Source organism: Clupea harengus, chromosome 14 (genome assembly GCF_900700415.2).
Source record: "Clupea harengus chromosome 14, Ch_v2.0.2, whole genome shotgun sequence".
In the NCBI taxonomy this organism is placed as follows: Eukaryota; Metazoa; Chordata; class Actinopteri; order Clupeiformes; family Clupeidae; genus Clupea; species Clupea harengus.
Window position 1 is genome coordinate 14,422,753 of NC_045165.1, and position 17,765 is coordinate 14,440,517.

The window sequence follows — 17,765 nt, forward strand, 5'->3', positions numbered from 1 at the left end:
AGATATGGATGAGTTCATGAGTCTCCTACAAGCAGCAATTAAGTACAGATATGATCTTTTCCTACCCTCTAGTGATTTCAAGTGGTTTACTATAAAGCTGGAGTGAAATATAACTATACAAGCTAATCTTCTTATACAAAAAAAAAAAAAAAAAAAATTACAAAAAAAAACCTCCTGGTCAAGCTTGATTTTTCGATCTAGAAACAGGTTGAGCTAACTTAAGGAATGAGTACTGTAAATACACATATAGAGCCGTTTTCCAATGTGACTCCATTCATTCAGTAATGACTGAAAGATAATTTTGTTTGTAATGACTCCATAACAGAATGTGCTTGTGGCTTTTGCGTTTGGGAGGGCACTCAGTCGAGCAGAGCACCAAATTGACCTTCTTTTGTCACCCTCGAACGACCCAATCACAGAAGCCCTAGCATGTTCTGACCGGTCATATTTTATTTCTTGGTGGGATCCAATGAGGAAACCCACCTAGCCAACATGAGGGATTACTCACCAGCAGCAGGACAGAAAATTGGATTTCTGCGTTGCCTACACAGGGGAGCTGTAAGAAAGCCAGTTGCTTGCATGTTCTGCAGTGGTGTGTGTGTATGGGGTGTGGGGGTTGGTGATTGTTGAGCGGCACAAAATGATAGCCATCTTTGTGGGCAGAGCACTTGGGGATGTATGCCCTTCGATCACAGATATAGGCGGTGAAATAGGCTAACTTGGCGAAGGGGCGGACCACACAATTTGCGCCATTTTGGCGCTTTTCACAAAACGCCCTCTTCTTGTTCTCACTTGGGAGTGAATGTAGTTCAGAGAGTTCTCCCAAATGTGCGAAATTTGAAGTTGTAAGCAGCCCCTCAATTCACTGAACTGCATTAACATGAAAACCCAAGGACATAAAAGCAAATGTGGTGCTAAAATATCAACAATGGGATAAAATATTTAGAGTTTCTCAAAAGCATTTTGCTGCAGGGAATACACAGCATCTGTCTCATACTAAGTCGAAATGGAGCAGAGGGTAGCCCTGTGCCCTTCTCCAAAACCAACATGGAGGCAACATGGAGGCCAACCATGGAACTGAGCAGCAGGAATATTGATTCCCAAATTCTGCAGGGTAGAATCGTAATTGGCTGATAAAAATCTATCGGGTTGGGGAACAAGTGAACGAGAAAGAGAGGGAGAGATGGAGATAGAAAAAGAAGAAGGAAGGGGAGAGAGTTAAGAGAAGGGAGAGAGAAAGAGAGGGCACTCATCTACTTTAAACAGGAGCTTGCCCATTTCCTGAAATACCACTCAGAAAGGGTGGAGTTGGGTGAGCTATAGTGCTGGATGGGCTATAAATACCAGGGGCACCAACCATTAAACAGACAAGGACATTTTTGATGATGATTGTTAACATGTTTACTTAAAAAAAAAAAAAAAACACAGTATGAACAAATCTACAAAATGGATTTGGAGCGTTATTTGTCTGTACAAAGCAGTGCATAAGAAATATGTTCATCTAGTCAACTTGATGTTTTTACATCGGCAGAGTAAAAATGACAGAAACATATATTTTCACTGTAGGGTGAAGGAACAAAAATGACCAAGAGTTAGAAACCTAGGGTTAGGAGTGAGAAGAGTTAAACTTGAGTAAGAGGAGTTAAAGTACGCTATGATTGTGAAAAACTCCTCTGTAAAGACCACTGATCAGTGTGTTACTGGACATGACAGTTCTCGTCCTGTTTTGACGGGGTGGCTGTTTGTCGGCGTTTATCGTGCTGGTCGGAGGTTCTGCGGGTGCTGCTGGAGCGCCTGGTCTTCCTCTGGTCCATGCTGACCGCAGGGCTCTCTGGTCCCTTGGGCCGGGGGCTGTTGGTTACCGAGGCCAAGATGCTGGAGACACCCCCAGTCAAACCCTGACAAGATGAAGAGAAATGGTAAGTGACCACGATATCCATGTACATACACTGTGGTGATTCACCATTTTTCACCACGGGAAAAAAAAATGAAAGTATTTTTTGCATATCCGAAAGTGCTCTTGAAAATCAGATCCAATAACACAACTTTTTTTTTTGGTCAGTTTCGTTCCCTTATTGAATTCCTTTTATTCAAAGTGTGTATTACTTTTTCAAATGCTGTATTGAAACTGTAACCATCATAAATAACTCGGACTCGACTGAACCAGATGAAACAGGAATTTATTTTATGAATGCAGTGCCACTCAGTGATGGGAAATTTACTTAGGGAAGAATGAAATGGAGCTTAGCAACGCTTGAACGGTTCCTGGAATTGGCACGTTCCGGGGTCGTCAGCACAGAAGTTTAAAATTGGTTCTGACCCAAACAACCAGGAGCCTAATCTGCCTGAATGAACACCCCCCTCCACCCCCACCATCACAAAACCTGATGGATTAGCCAAACTTGGGCCGACACGGCACCCCTGGCTAACTCAGGTTCCTGGTGGACCCCAGTCAATTAAGGGGTGGAGATTGGAGGGGGGGGGGGGGGGGGGGGGGGGAAGGAAAAAGTGTGAGAGAGAGGGAGCCTGTCTAATCTAGGCAGCTACACCGAGCACTGCTCTCCCAGAAAGCCATAAACCCCAAAGAGATTAAGTTATTGTCCGTGTTAGCATGTGTGAAAGGGGGAACTCGTACTGGTTTACTTTTCAATTTCCACCACAGTGAAGCTCTACAAAGGATGTTCAGTTGCACTCAGTCCCATAAAATAAAAAGAGAAAACAAAACCACCAAAAATGTGAAAAATCCAGCTTTGGTCAGGTGGGGAATTTTGTTTTAAAAATGAGGGTACAAGGGAAGAGAGAAGAGTTAACTCCCCCTCCCGTTTCAATATGAAGGCATGTCCAAAGCGTGAGTGAGAACAGTACATTCTAAAAAGGACAAGAACTCTCCCTTCTGAAAGAACATTTTCCCACATAATGAAAAAGAAGAGAAGTAGTGCATCTTCCCACCCATCTCCTCTGGGTTGAAAAAAGAAAGAATTGCAGGAGCGTGACTTCAATGAAACACATGTGCGTTAGGAAATAAACCTAGGAGGTCGGCATGATACCGGGAAGCTTCTTGTGAAATAATGACTTCAGCCCTCTCTCGTTCGTATCCATCACGAGCCCCTCAAGTTAGAGGGATAGCTAAAGGTAGACTGACCCGAGTTAAGATGACACAGTGAGAGCCAAAGTGGAGACCCCCCCCCACCCCATCTACCAAAGCATCACTGAAAAAACACCCTTGTCAGCAATAGTGCTGTAGTGCTCAGCAATTAAGACTGACACATCACAAGACTCAGCTGACACATGTGCTGACACATGTGAGTGTGCCTGTGTGGTGATGGGTCAAATAAACTATTTATGATGAAATTCAAGTTTCGGACAGAAATGCACTATAATACTCCTGTTTCATCAAATGCTCCTCTTGGGTCTGTAAATAAAGGACTGGTTTCTTTAAAGGGAGATAACATTTCCGAATTCAAGGATTTCGCACTCTTTACTCTGCACGTGCTATGACTGCGATTCTGAGACTTTAAAACCCAGAGCGAAATGCATAGTCGAGCTGGTCAGGCTCTTGGTGAGTTTGTGAGTGTGTGTGTCACATGCAAAACTCACTTCCTGTGAACTGCTGTCCTCTGCTGGTGGTTTTGAGCTGCACCTGGACTGGTCCGCCGAGAAGGACATCTGCTGGGCAACCGGGGAATTCTGAGCAGCCAGACGAGGGCTGCACCTCTGCACTGCCGTCCGGCGCACAATGAAGGGGCTCATCTCACCCTTGGGGATGTCGGCAAAGCCTGAGTGTTCACAACAACAGAGACGATGAGTGACACATGACAGTTCAAAGAGTGACTCTTTGCTGAATACATAAGCAATCCTTACTAGATAGTTCTAATTCATGCCAAGTCAAAAATTGCAGTGGCTTCCTTGCTATAAACAATGATTTCAATGTGAACTAAGGGTGTAATATCTAGCCTTTCAAAAGAACCTGACCTGAACCAAAACACTTCAGCCCTAAAGCAGTTAAAGACCTTCACCTTTCATCACACGGTCAGGCAGTCCCTCAGGACTGAACTCTTCCCGCAGACGTGGCTGGGGTGTGGCTCCCGCTTTCAGCCTCTTGGCGAGGTTCTGCAAGGCCTCCTGGGCCTTGACGGGGGTCTCCGCCAGAGCCCTGGACCTCTTTGCCGAGGCGTGTCCTTCTGGGTCCTCTCTGGCTTCGGGCCTGGTGTTCTCCACGTTGCTGCTCTTGTCTTCTGACTGGGTGCTGGCTGACGTTGACTTCCTGGCCTTGCTGGCCGAGGTCTGACTGGTGAGCTGCTTGACTTTGTTCTGGAGACTCTCGTTGGCCTCCTCCAGCTTGTGCACTTTGACCATCAGGCTGCAGTAGCGGTCCATGCTATCGTCTGCCTCCTTGGTCTTCTCCTCCAAAGCCTCCCTCAGCTCCTCCAGCTCGGCCTTCTGGTCATCCACACTGCAGTCACCATCAGCTGCTAAAACAATCAGAACCAGGACTCAGCCAATGAGGATTTCGATTGATTTATGATGAACTAATAAGAGAAATCAGTCGTAACACAAGTAGAATATATTACATTTAAAATATAAACAAATAAATAGACAAAGACAAATCAATACATGGCAAAATATAACATCCAGTAATACAATATATAGTAAAGCCTACAAGTACAGTGCAGTGAATAAGTATCCTTTTCATCACTTGATTTTATAATCTATAAACTCTACCTAGTTTCTGTGAGGCCTTCAGACTTGTGATCTGCTCTCCCTGTTTCTGGTTCTCTTCCGCCAGGTTTTGCTTCTCACTCTCCAGTTGTTTGCAAGACTTCATCCACAGGTTCATCTTGCTGAGGACGCCATCCCTCTCTTTGGAAAGCTTCGCCATCTTTGAGTTCAGCTCATCCTATCAGAGGGCAGGATAAAAGCAAGTCCATGAGAGGATGATGCAAACAATCTAAATCACCCACACTTGCTTTCACCCAAAGCATCATTTTTAAATAGAATGCAGTGTTTGAAGCTATTGAGATGTTTAATGAAGAGCAAATATGAATAAAAAAAAATCCCACAATAAATCAGATCAATCTAAGCACAACTTTAGGATGACTACACACTTCAGACAACATGCACAGAACTGATGAAATTTAAATTATGCCCTGCGTCACCAGGCTGTCGCTGGTGTGAGGATGCTGGACTCACCTGCGTGGGTTTGCACTGGTCATGTTGACCCTGCAGCGCTTCTAAGGCAGAGGTCAGCTCCTGCTCCCTGGCCCTCAGGCTGCTGGTGTCAGATAAGAGCTCCGTGGCCTTGCTCTCGGCTGCCGCCATCTCCTCTCTCACAGCCGTCAGCTTGTCCACGTGCTGCACGAGACCGTTCAGGTTTATGGAAACGTTATGGTTTATGAAATGGCATGTGGCATTAGTTTGAAAAGCTAAAAGCAGTTCACAAAATATGCCATGTTGTCAAATGCTGGAGATGCTGTAGTGTGAGAATTCCACCACAAAGAGCACTGGTTTATAAGAATAAACCAAAAAGCAGGTGGTAAAAAAATTCAACATATGAGCAAAACCCTAATGGTATACTTACAAACAACCCTGGAGGGTGTCTTTCACTGTATTAAAGCTGCTGTGTAAAAGTCAGAAAAAAGCACTTGGTAACTTGCCTGTTGCTGAGCCTGTTTCAGGGCATCCTCCAGTCTTATTTCTCTCTCCTTCATCTCAACAAGACTTTCTTGTATGCCTGCCAGGTTTCTTGCCAGTTCCTCCTTCTCTGCTGCCAATGTTTCTAAGGATAGCTGAAACAAAAGGGGAAAAAATAAGAAGTGTGGTATAAATATGGAGCAAGACCAATACTAAATTAAAAAATATATATATATATTATCTCTGAAAAGCAAAGTTATCAAAAGAAACAGACAAGAACACACTGCAAGGATCTAAAAGGATAAAATGCTTACTTTATAGCTCTGTGCTTCCCTCTGACTCTCTTGAAGTTGAATATTGAGTGAGTTTAGCTGAAAACCATCTTTTGTCGCACTCCTTTCAGTCTCAAGTTCTTTCTGGAGATTCAAGTTGGTCTCTTGCGATGCATTAATCTAAAAAGCAACAACACACAAAAGGAGCATTTTTAAACTTGCCTCTTTAACATAAAAGCTGAGTGTGCTAAGAAGTTCTTGTAGATGCCATACACACTTTTTCGGTGAGCTCCGCATTCATCACTGTTGCAGCTTCCAGTTGAGTTTCCAGCTGCTTGACACTGCTTTGGAGAGACGCAGTGGTGATCTGCATGGTCTCGTTTTTAGCAGAATCGGCCTGCGCCTTCTCCTCCCACTCTGCGGCGACAGCCTTCAGTTGCTCCCTCACCTCTTCCCACTGCTGCTTCTCCTCCACCAGCCCCCGCAGCTCTTCAAGTTGAGCATGCAATTTGGCCTTTTCTTCCTCCCTTTCGGTAATCTGTTGTTGTCGTTTGACTGCCAAATCGTTCTGGAGAGACTGGCTGACTGACTGTAGGCTGTCCTGCAGCTCTTCAGCCTTCTGCAGTCTCTGCTCAAGTTCCTCGTTTGCCGTTTGCAAGGACAAAAGTTGACGGGTTGCGTCCTGTTCTTTGAGCTGCGTAGTTTCAAGCTCATTTCGGCAGGTCTGAAGTGCACACTCAGTGGCACCAAGTTTGGACTGGAGCTCATCGACAACATTTTTCTGGTTGATCTCAGCATCTTTATTGGCTTGTTCAGCACTAACAAGCTTCTGAGACACTTCTTGCATGGACACCTGCATTTCTTCAATTCTTAGGGTGAGCTCTTTTTCAAGTCTGTCCTTCTCTTCTCGAAGATTGTTCAGTTTCATGGTCATCTCATCAATTGTTGCAGAAAGAACCTTCTTCTCAGCTTCAAGCTCCTCAAGCTCGGCTTTAGTAGTTTCTGCCTGCAGGACTACCTGCTCGAAGTTCTGATCAGAATCCTCCCTTTCCCTCTCAAGCTTTTCGATGTTGTCCTGTAGGGAATCAGCCTTTCTTTGGGCAGCTTTCAAGAGCTGGCTCATGTGGTTCTTCTTCCGCTCGTCCGACTCGATACGGACCTTGAGTTTCTCAATGCCAGTTCTCATCTGGGTAACCTCTTCTTGAGTGGAGATCAACCGTGCGGCTATTTCACCTTTCTCCAAGAGAGAGGACTCAAGCGACAGAGAAAGCTTTGCATTCTCCTCCTGCAGGGAGTGGACTTTGGAAACCATGCTCTCAGATTCTCGAAGAACAGTGTTCTCTCCATCTTTGAGCTGCCCAAATTCTGTTAGCAGTTGTCCTTTCTCTTCATTGAGTGTTACAATATTTTGCACCAACAACTGGGCCTGTTCTAAAAGTTCTTCTTTTTCTTTGACAAGGATGTCTATTTTGTTGGAAGCCTCCTCGAATTGTTTCCTTCCTGCATGAATGTCCTCCTCAAGAATTCTGATCAATTCTCTTGTATCGAGGTTGTTCTTTTCCAAAAAGACAGCATTTTCCTTCATCTTCACGAGGGACTGATTCTCACTCTCCCTTTCCTCTGAACATGAGAAGAGCTCTTGCTTCAGTTGCCCTCTTTCAGTCACTGCGTTACTCAGCTCTTGCTCCAGAGAGCCGTTAGTCTTTCTGCTTGACTCAAGCTCAGTCTCCAATCTCTGCTTCTGTTCATGCATACTCTCGAGGTCAACCTCCATGGACAAAATGTGCTTCTCCAAGTTGGACTTCTCTGATCTGGTCCTTTTCAGTTCGCTCTCAATCTGGAGGAATTTCTCATCCCAGCCACCTTTAGCATGTTCCAAGCCCTCCAGCATCTCAAGTACGTCGGAGAGTTGAGAATTTGAGGTTTGCTGTTGCAGTTTCAATAAGTCAATCTCTTCAGTCATTGCCTCAACCTGAGAGCTAAGCACCCGTTTCTCCCCATTGGCAGAGGCCAACTTATCAAGTGATTCAGATTTCTCTTTCTCCAATTCATGGACCTTGTTCTCCATCTCCTTACACAGTTCTTTTCGAATAGCCATCTCGGCTGTTAAGAGTTCATATTGAGCGTGCAGCTCCTGCAGACCTTCCTCTTGCCTTTTTATTGTGTCCTTACTTGCGTGTAGTTCCATCAGTGAGACTCCTTGTTCTTTAGGGCTATCTGGAGTGTAGTCAAGGGTCAAGGGTTCTCCAGCACCATCATCATCTACCGTCTCTGGAATAGTGGATTCATTTAGAGAACCAGGAGCATCAAAGAATTCACCATCATCTAGCTCCTCTGTCTTGGAACGATCATCTTTCACCACTGCTAAAGAGGCATCTGCTGTTGCTGCCTGTAAATAAAATACACAACAGCATTTAGCAAGAGAAAAATCCACATGGTGTTAATGCAGGCAGCCATAAAATCAAAATGTGTAACATCATGTAGCTTACCTGTGGGACATTTTCCTGATCGTCCAACAGCAGAGACTGTGAGGCGAGGTTTAGTTCCTCCATTTGTTGTCTGGCGACCTCTAGCTGTGAAGACAACATCTCAATGTGCTGCCTTTCGTCTACAAGTTTAGTCTCCAGATCAAGCTTGACACTGTCCATTTTCTGTAGCTCAGCAGTATACTGATCTCTGAGCTGCTCAAGCTGAACCTCTCTTTGCTCCTCAAGGGTTTGGACAGCTTCCTCAAACGCATGGGAGAGTTCCTCTAGCTCTCTGGACTTTTCTTGCAGCTGTTCTTCAATCGAGGCATGGACATCAACCTCACTCACTGGCTCAGATACTTCAAGAGCTTTGGATTCTGTCTCTGAACTCTCATCAGCTGAAGTGATCAGTGGTGGTGTAATTTCCTCAACAGGAGACGTGCACGTCTCCAAATTCTCACAAGCAGGCTGCTGGTCCACAACATTTTCTTCCTCAGTGTACTCCTGCTGGATTGCACTGTCAGCGTTCAGGGCCCTCTCATGTTTCTTAACTTCTTGAAGCTGTTCAATACGTGACTGTTGTTCAACCACCTGGGACAGCAACTGACTGTACTGGTTAGTGAACTGAGATTGCTCATTCTGCAACATGACAAGCTGATGAGAGAGTTTTGTGTGCTCTTCTTCAAACTCTTTATTTTTCACAGATGTTTTCTCCATCTGTTGTGTTGCTTGCTCTAGGGCTAACTTGAGGGTCTGTGTTTCATCTGTAAGTTGTTGGATGACTTCCTGAAGGCTGTCATTTTTCAGTTTCAAAGAATCCAACCCCTTAAGAGCATTCTGGTAGTCCCTTTGGAGTTCCTGCAAATTTGTTTCTACTTCGCGTTTTTGTTCTATCAAATTGTTATGGATTGTCTCAATGTTTGTGCATTTACAAACTTCTGCCTCTAACGCCACCTTGAGATTTTCATTTGTTGTTTGAACAGACTGTAGTTCGGATGCCAAGGCAGAGTTATTGTGTTGTTGTTTGTGGGTATCTTCCAAACATGCCATCAATTGTGAGATCTCACTAGTTTTTGTTGAGAGCTGGTCTCGAGCACCATCCAGCGCCACTTTCAAATCGTATTTTTGAGTTTCACAATGGTCGAACTTTCCCTCAAGAATACTAACAGTGCCTTTAAGTTCCTCAATTTGGGAATCATATGTAGTTATGCAGGCTTCGTTGTCCTCCAGGTCCATTTGAAGCATCTCAAGCTGGACTTTAATTTTGTTCATACTGATGTTTTTCTCTTTGACTGCATCAGAGGCCTTGGACTTTTCGAGTTCTGCCTCACGCAGCTGGCTTTTGAGTGTCTGAATCTCACATCCTTTACTTTCTTCGCTTCTCTTAGATGTCTCCAAAGCACCTCTCAATGTCTCCAGTTCCTGTGCATGTGAGGAGGCAGACTGTTTACAACTCAACACCTCCTGGCTGATCCGGTCACAAGCCTCACTTACTTCCTTGAGCTTGGCATTACTTACTTCAAGATCTTCCTTCAGGCTGGATATTTCAGACAAACAACTGGTCAATTTTTCTTCAGCTTCATCGGCCTCCTGACATTTAGTCTGAAGCCGAGCCTTCACAACTTCCAGTTGTTCTTTCAGATTCTTGTGTTTTTGAAGATGTTTTTCCATTTCAGCAACATAAGCTTCAGCTGCTTCATTGAACTTTGCAGAGCGTTCTTTAACATCTGCCTCCAATGAGCCAATCCTGTCCGTTTTCTCTTCCAAACTCTTCTCCAAATTTGAGTTATGAGCCACAACAGAGTCATGCTGCTTTTGAAGGGACTCAACAGTGCTCTTTAGCTCAGCACACATCACATTTGAAGCCTCAAGATCAGTTTTTACTGTTGCAAGCATTTCTACAACAGTTACTTTCTCTGCAAGTGCAGCGGATATGGTCGAAATCTGTTTTTTAAGATCAGTTTTTTCCTCGCAAATAGCGTTGTGAGCCTCTGATATGGTTTGATACTTTGAGGAAAGATCTTCCTTTTCTCTCTGTACTCTTTCGAGGTTCTCGGTCAACTCAGAATTTTCTCTCTCTAGACTGGATATGTCATCACCCACCTCAATGATTTGAATTTCAAATTTCTCCAGTCTTGTCTTTTGAGTTTGTAATTCCTCTACAGTCTGCTTGTGGGTGTCCTGCAGATTCTCTAATGCTAGTTTGCTCTCCTCTGCAGCAGTAGCAAATTCAGCGCACTGATCTTTAAGGGCACAAAGGGACGTCACCTGGTCAGACAGGGCTTTCACCTCGCTCAAGAGATCTTCCTCCCTCTTCTCAGCTTCAGAGATCCTCTGTGTGAGATCGTTGTTTACTTTAAGAAGGTCTGCATGTTTTGTCTGTACTTCCACACTCAACCCTTTCTGGAATTTCAGTGCTGATTCAAGTGAGGTTACCTGATCCTGCAACAAAAGAATGTCCTGTTCACACCTGATCAGGTCTAACTTTGCTTGCTCTGCTTCATTGGCTTTCACTGCCTGGCTCTCTTCACACTCTTTCACCAGATTGCTCTTCTCCTCCTCAAATCTTGCTAACAGCTGCTCCTGCTGGGCATCAGAGTCAGATGCACTCTCCTGTAGATGGGCAATTCGATTTTGAGTTAGCTCGATGATGGCATCCTTGGACTTGGCCAAGTCGCAGGCGCTTTCGTACTGTGCCAGCAGTTCGCTGTGACACTGCTCCATCCTCTCAGTCTTCTTCGTCTCCACTTGAACTCTCATTTCCAGATCCTTCACCTGGTCCTCGAGCATTTTTATCTGCGCCATAGTATTCTCAGCATCCTTGGTGTGTTTCTGATCTGCCTCGTTGTATTTCTGAAGCATTTCATCATACATGCGACCCTTTTCCTCAAGTTCCATGCACTTGTTGAGAAGCTCACCTTTGAGGGAGTCAATCTGAGACTGCTTCTCTCTGTCTAAATCTTGGAGTTTTTGCTGAAGACAATTGTTTGTATCAACCAATGTTGTTGACGATTTTTCCAATTCATCAATTTTGGCCTGCATTGTGTTACGGTCTGCCTCCGTATTTTCAATCAACTGAGCCTTTTCATTTTTCCACTCCACAATCTTTTCATATGCCTGCTTGACCTCTTCAATTTCCTTTTGCGCTGCTTCTGTGGTAATTTGAAGATCGTGCTTCTCTCTCTCAAGAGCCTGAAGTTTATTTTGTAGCTGCTCGACTTCTAGCTTTTGTTTGTTCAAGTCTTCTTGACACAACTTCTCCTTTGTTTCCATAGCACTGAGAGTTTTCTTAAGGTTGTCAATGTCTTCAGAACTGGACTGGCTTTGACACTCTAATTTTTTGTTAAGGGCTTTTAGTTCTTCACTCTGAGCTTCAGCTTTGGCTGTTAAACAAGAGGGGGTTGGTCAAGTTAATTTCAATGAAATTCATTATTGGATAACACTTTAGAAATGCTTCCTTACAATATCGTACATGAAGTAATTTTGAGAGAAAAAACTACTGGTGGAATTAAAGTTGTCTGGGAACAAAGACTGAAAAAACACATCTGCCTCAAATTTAATAAATACAAGTACAGAAAAAAACAACACCCCAGCATTTTACCCGAATGATAATGGCTACAATATCACTAAGCAATTATTGACTTTTGACAATGACAATTTGACATGCAATCTGATTCAGACAGATAATTCCTACCTTTTAAGTCCTCCACCATGTTACGGCTCTGCTTAAGGCTCTGTTCATTAATTTTCTGTTCTTCCTCAAGCTGATTCAGTCTTTTGGTTCCTTGCTGCAGCTGACTGCTAAGGTTGTTGTGCTCTCTTTGCATCTCCTGTGAAGGATGGAGGATAAACCGACAGACGTTAGATAATAAAGAATCAGATACCAAGGCCATGGGCATTTGCATTCATGTAAAAGAACATATAAATGGATAAACATAATGGAACAAATAGGATAAATACGTACGTCACATTTTTTCTTGAGCTCCATTTCCTTTGTTTGACTAGCCTGAAATCCTTGGTCAGATTTGAAGAGCCTTTGTTTCTGCTCTTCCATATCTTTTTCCAAGCGATTTTTCAGTGCAGTTACCTTTAGAATATAGCAATATTTTAGGTCTGAATGCTTAAGTATCAACAATTAACCATGAGGACATGTCAGGCTTTAGGTAACATTTTCATCTGGAGATCCGGGCCGTATTCACAAAGCATTTCATCTTACTACACACTCTACACACAATCACACTCAAAGTATCTAACTAAAAGCTTTCTCCCAAATCCTATTCACAAACCTGCGGAGACCAATTTTAACGAAGGAAAAGATTCCTAAGCTAAGAGAAAGACTTTGTGGCTATGATCGACATGAAGTCCAATGCGTAATGACTTTGATGATTGGTTAATGAGTGACAAGTCTGTGCCAGTGAGTAGGCCTATTGCAAAGAATGATAGATAAATAAAAAAAACTTTAGGGCTCTTAGTGGTTAGATAAACGCTTTGTGAATACGGGCCAAGAGGTTGATTTAGTACCTTATCAACTTCAGATTGCAACACGTTGAATTCTTTTTTTGCTTGTTGGATCTCCTGGCTCATCTTGGTCTTCGTTTGGTTGAACTGCTGATCCAGAGCTTGATGGGAGCTTTGCAAATGTGCAAGATCCTGTCAAAGGGTAATGAGACGACAGACCTGTTTAAGTATGCATCAAATCTAAGACATATTTCACACGTAAGTAAACTTAAACCCACAACGATTAACAGTAATTTGGCAATAACTATAAAACCTTTTGAGACTCTTTCTCCTGGTCTTTGATCTTCTGCTCCAGGGTCCGTCGTGTACTATCAGAGTTGTGCCTTTGACAGTTCATCTCTTCAGTCACCTGCTTCAGTTTCTGTTCCATTGATGTGCACTAAAAACAATTCACACATTCACATACAATATAGAGTGAATTTCTTCAGTGTTCTTTATAAAAAAAATAAATAAAAAAAAACATTGTTTTTGCCACAGACAGGCACTGAATGGGGTGCTATGTCAGAGACCAGAAGAAGACAGAGGTAAAACACTGACTGTACAAACAGTCATTTCCTACAGTTTCTCTTTACAGTTGTTAAGGTAAAAAGACACAGGTATCTGTAAGACCTTCCCATGCTGCCAGACCCTTATAACATTTACAAGCCTGTCAGTGGCGACAACAAGTGGTTTACTTTGACATGCTGGCTTGCCTTATACGATTCCAATGTAAAACGTTCCATTGCATTTTAATGTTCTAACTCAATACTAGACTGAATTTTGATAATTAATTGTCCCAGGTAAAGACCTAAAAAGATCTTTAAAATGATCTTAAAACAGGGCCCAGGTTGAAAAATTCCTTCAAGACCATATATGAAAACCTGTATTCATCTCAATTAGTGAGTGTACATTTGGAACCATGGCAAAAATGTTTTAAGAATGTGTTTAAAATGTTTTCTTTTTTTAAAAGCAGACACATTTGCTGCTATTACCTTTGCCACAGCTTGCTCATGCTGTGTAGTCATTTTAGCCAAGTCATCCTTCGACTTGGTCAGGCCCCTCTCCTTGTCGGCAAGGTCCCTTTTGGCTTTGTCCAGCTGACTTTGGGTCTCATTGAACTTGTTCATCTGATTCTTGATGTCTTTCTCCTGTGCCTGAAGACGATGCTCCAGCTCAGTTACCTTGATTTTAAGATCTGTGGAAAATGATATAAACATGTTTATATAAATCTAAACACTTATATTCATACAATTAACATTTACAAGATAATACTTAAGATACCAAAGTTACAAGTTACAGCAGTCACTACATTAAAGTGGCACTAGGAAGACACGTCTCAGATCAGGACACCATTATGGTAAAGAATTTTAGGAAGCCCATGTTCACCCAATGAGCAAACCATGTTCACACCATTGAGAAGCTCGCCCAGCATAATTAATAACCTATGTGTGGCTAATGGCACAGCTTAATTCGCACATCCACCTCATACATGAATGTTAATATACTTTCCTACTAAACTATGCTTCAGGCATAAAGTGAAATATTGTGTCCTAGCTTTGAATACTTCTTACAATGCCTTCTGTAAAAAAAAAAAAAACACCTATACTGCCGTTTCAGAATTTGTGGACCTCTGGATACCGTTTCAGGTCACACCTCCACCAAATGTTTAGGCATTTTAAGATACGATACATAACACATGTATAATTACTCATGCTAAAAGTGTAAAACCATTTCAGGAGACATGCAAACTGACCTTGATTCAGTGCCCCGAGTTGCTCAGCCTGCTGTGAATTTCCTGTAGCCTCTCCTTGTGCCATGAAAGAGCTCTGCTGGCTCGGCCTCACGGGGGTCTCTTCTGTGTTCCACATCGAGCTGGCCGCCCCAGGTCTCCTCTTGGAGGGCGTCTGCTCCTGTTGCCATGGAAATATGGAGGAACCATTCTGCTGCCGCGCAATGTCCTTGTGACTGACGGACGACTGGTTCAGCAGCTTCAAGAAACAAATAAAAGAAACACATGAAAAACATGAGCCATAGCAATACAGGCCATTGTTTGCCACTTTTGAAAGAAAACACAGTGTGGAACTTACTTTGACTTTTAAGACTTTGAGTTCAGTTTCTAGTCTCTTCCTTTCCTCAACTTCATGGCTGTATTTTTCCTGAAGATCCTCCAACCTTGACTCTGTAAGGGAAAAAAAACCTGTTTTCACATGTTGCAACACTCACTGATGATGTGATTATCACATTTTATGATGCCTTGCTAAGGTGCATATGGAGCTCTGTACCATGTTGCCTATAGCTTGGAGTGGCAGGGGCAGTGAAGGTCTTCTGGGGAGTGCTGTATGGCTGTAGCTCACTGGTGTTAGAGATCTGAGACTTGTCCAGGTCATTTTTATGCCTGTTTTTGTTTTTCAAAGAAAGAGTTTAGGGAAATTATTGAACAAAGCCCAACAATTAAATTACATACTCACCATTATTATTTCAAAGTAACAATAATAATACATAAAAAAAAGTTAACACAACACGTTCATGGTTTGCACATGAGGAAATACGTTGCATGCTTACTCACTTTTTGAGTTCTTGTTCCAGTCTTTCAATCTGTTTCCTGCTGGTGGCCAGCTGACCTTCCAGGAAATTCACCTGTTGCTCCTTCACTTGTAGATCGTGGGTAAGTTTAAGCCTGGTCTTGTCCAGGTTGTCACATGACTCCAGTAGTGACTGATTTTCCCTCTTGATAGCAGCTACTTCACTTTTTTCAGAGTCGAACTTAACAACAACACAAAAACATGTCTATGCTCAAACATGTTGTAATGGTATTACAGTAACACCCCTCCTGCAACATCACTAGTTTTCTGAGACAGCCAACAGCGAACACTACACTGTGTCTGTATATTCTACACACAAAGACATTAATTAAAAATGAAATTTGTAATGAGTAAATTCTGAATGACAAGAGAGATTGGTCACCTTCTGCTTCTGTTTCTGAAGGGCAGCTTCCAATGATTCCAACTGGAACTGTTTCTGCTGTCGTTCTTTCTTCAGTTTGTCCAACTGGCTCTCAAACTCCTGGATCTTCTGGAGGGCTTTTCCAGACAGGCCATCTTTCCACTCTTCCACAACCCAGCTCATTTTGATTCAAATTATGCCTCCACTTAAATCAGCATAGTCTACAGACAAGCAAGCAACGTTAGACCTCAACGTCACAACAAGCTATGTATTCTCAATATGCAGGGATGTATGTTAGCTTGGGAGTTGCTCAGATGTGAACATACAGAAACATTCGATGAGTTAGCTATTGTGTTATGACCAATGATCACAAAACAGTAAGATGACTTCCAAATGAACGTTAGATTATGTCAACCTCGTGTAGCCTTTGAAGCAATGTAAAAAAACATATTTTCAAAACAATTACGTTGTTTGTAAATGTGTTGCACGGTGCACTGTACATCTTAACGTTACATCCTGTGCAAAGCCTTGCAAAACAACCTTTTTTACCTGTTTAATTTGCCGACATATCATGATACGTTGTTGGTTAAATTGCAAAGCTTAGCAACACAAATGATGATGGCGGTAACAGATACATATAAAGCCAACGTTAGCTGATAGCGATTTGCTACAAAGTAATCTAGAAACATGACTAAAGTTAGAGAGCGATTTGTAACATTACGCTTAATTGTCCATGATTAAGTTATAGTTACATAGCATAGTAGCTAATAGGACTAGCAGCAGCTAATATCCTTACTGTGCAACCAAAGTGGGTAGATAGGAGCAAATTTGCAGTGACACAGAATAAAGGCAATTCATGATTATGAGAGCAAATTAAGTTATGATTTCAATCTATCTCGCTAGCATTACTTTTAAATGTAAACGATGGTCGAAGCTAGCAGTTCACACACTAAAGAGGATATTCGCTTTACATTGCACATCTATGTAGATAGAAAACAACACAATAAGATACCCATCAAGGCAAACGATATATTAAAATATATGAGATGTATTCACTTACGTTGATCTAACGTTATAATTCCAAAAAGGCACCACGTCCTATTTAGTTTGGAAACTGCCGCTAGTCCCTGTATGTTAATTCCCTGTGTGTGAATAAATGGATGTGAATGATTCAGACCACAAATTTCAAAAAATATTCTTTTTGTCGTAATCCACAATCCAGTCCTGTGATTGGTTTTTGGTTCAAGCGTACCCTTGTGATTGGATGTGAAAAATTACGTCACCAGAGCCTAAATTGATTGGACAAAACATTTAAATTTCACCCCACCCACCGCGGTCTTTCTACGCTGAAGACGTTTGTTTTTCTGTTTCCTCGTCCACAAACGGTTTGTGCCTATTTGAAACGTGCGCTTGTGTTTAGTTTCAGTAGTTATTCATCATAATTATCCTTATTACGCAATTTACACAGATAATAGTTATTCATCATGGCCTAAACATATTCCTGACACAAGCTGCTGTTTTGACCGCAAATGTTAACAACGTTGCAGTGTATTCCTGCACCACTGTAAACAAACAGCAGATGGAGTGGTGTTGCCCACAGCAAACCCAGTAAAGATATCACTACTTTCACAAGTATATTCTTACTTACAAAGTATGGGGTTATCATGTAAATATTAACACTTTTATTCCTTAACGGCTCAGTCAAACCTCTTAACAATTACCCATGATTATGTTTCACTGAGATAACACTATCTCCCTTTTGGTAGCTTTGATCTTTATGGAAGCCAGTCACATATCCTATCATCACACTGCAGTTGCATGTGGGAAACTGGCCAGACATATGCTCCCTTTGGCAGATAAGTTTAGGCATCTGAATACCATTGCCATGGTTACAGTCAGAAAGCGCTCACAACTATAGGCCTCTTCATAATTTTTTAAGCTAAATAAATGGGTG

General features: G+C 42.5%; 1 protein-coding gene across 2 annotated transcripts; it reads right to left on the reverse strand.

The window, feature by feature from the left end:
* Nucleotides 1-974: 974 nt before the first annotated feature.
* On the reverse strand, nt 975-16,988 carry cenpf (centromere protein F). 2 transcript variants are annotated; one of them, XM_031580177.2, is made up of 20 exons: nt 16,872-16,988; nt 15,833-16,032; nt 15,435-15,631; nt 15,151-15,263; nt 14,956-15,047; nt 14,622-14,856; nt 13,861-14,063; nt 13,143-13,268; nt 12,893-13,021; nt 12,336-12,458; nt 12,066-12,201; nt 8,393-11,754; nt 6,181-8,292; nt 5,946-6,083; nt 5,655-5,786; nt 5,191-5,352; nt 4,723-4,897; nt 4,017-4,469; nt 3,598-3,776; nt 975-1,898 (listed from the first exon to the last, which is right to left on the reverse strand). In XM_031580177.2, the coding sequence occupies exons 2-20, from the start codon at nt 15,992-15,994 to the stop codon at nt 1,698-1,700; spliced, it is 8,430 nt and encodes a 2,809-aa protein (XP_031436037.1). In that variant the 5' UTR covers nt 15,995-16,032; nt 16,872-16,988; the 3' UTR covers nt 975-1,697. The 2 variants fall into 2 exon arrangements, with proteins under 2 accessions (XP_031436037.1, XP_031436036.1); XM_031580176.2 differs by having other exon boundaries at nt 4,017-4,472.
* Between the last annotated feature and the right edge of the window lie 777 nt (nt 16,989-17,765).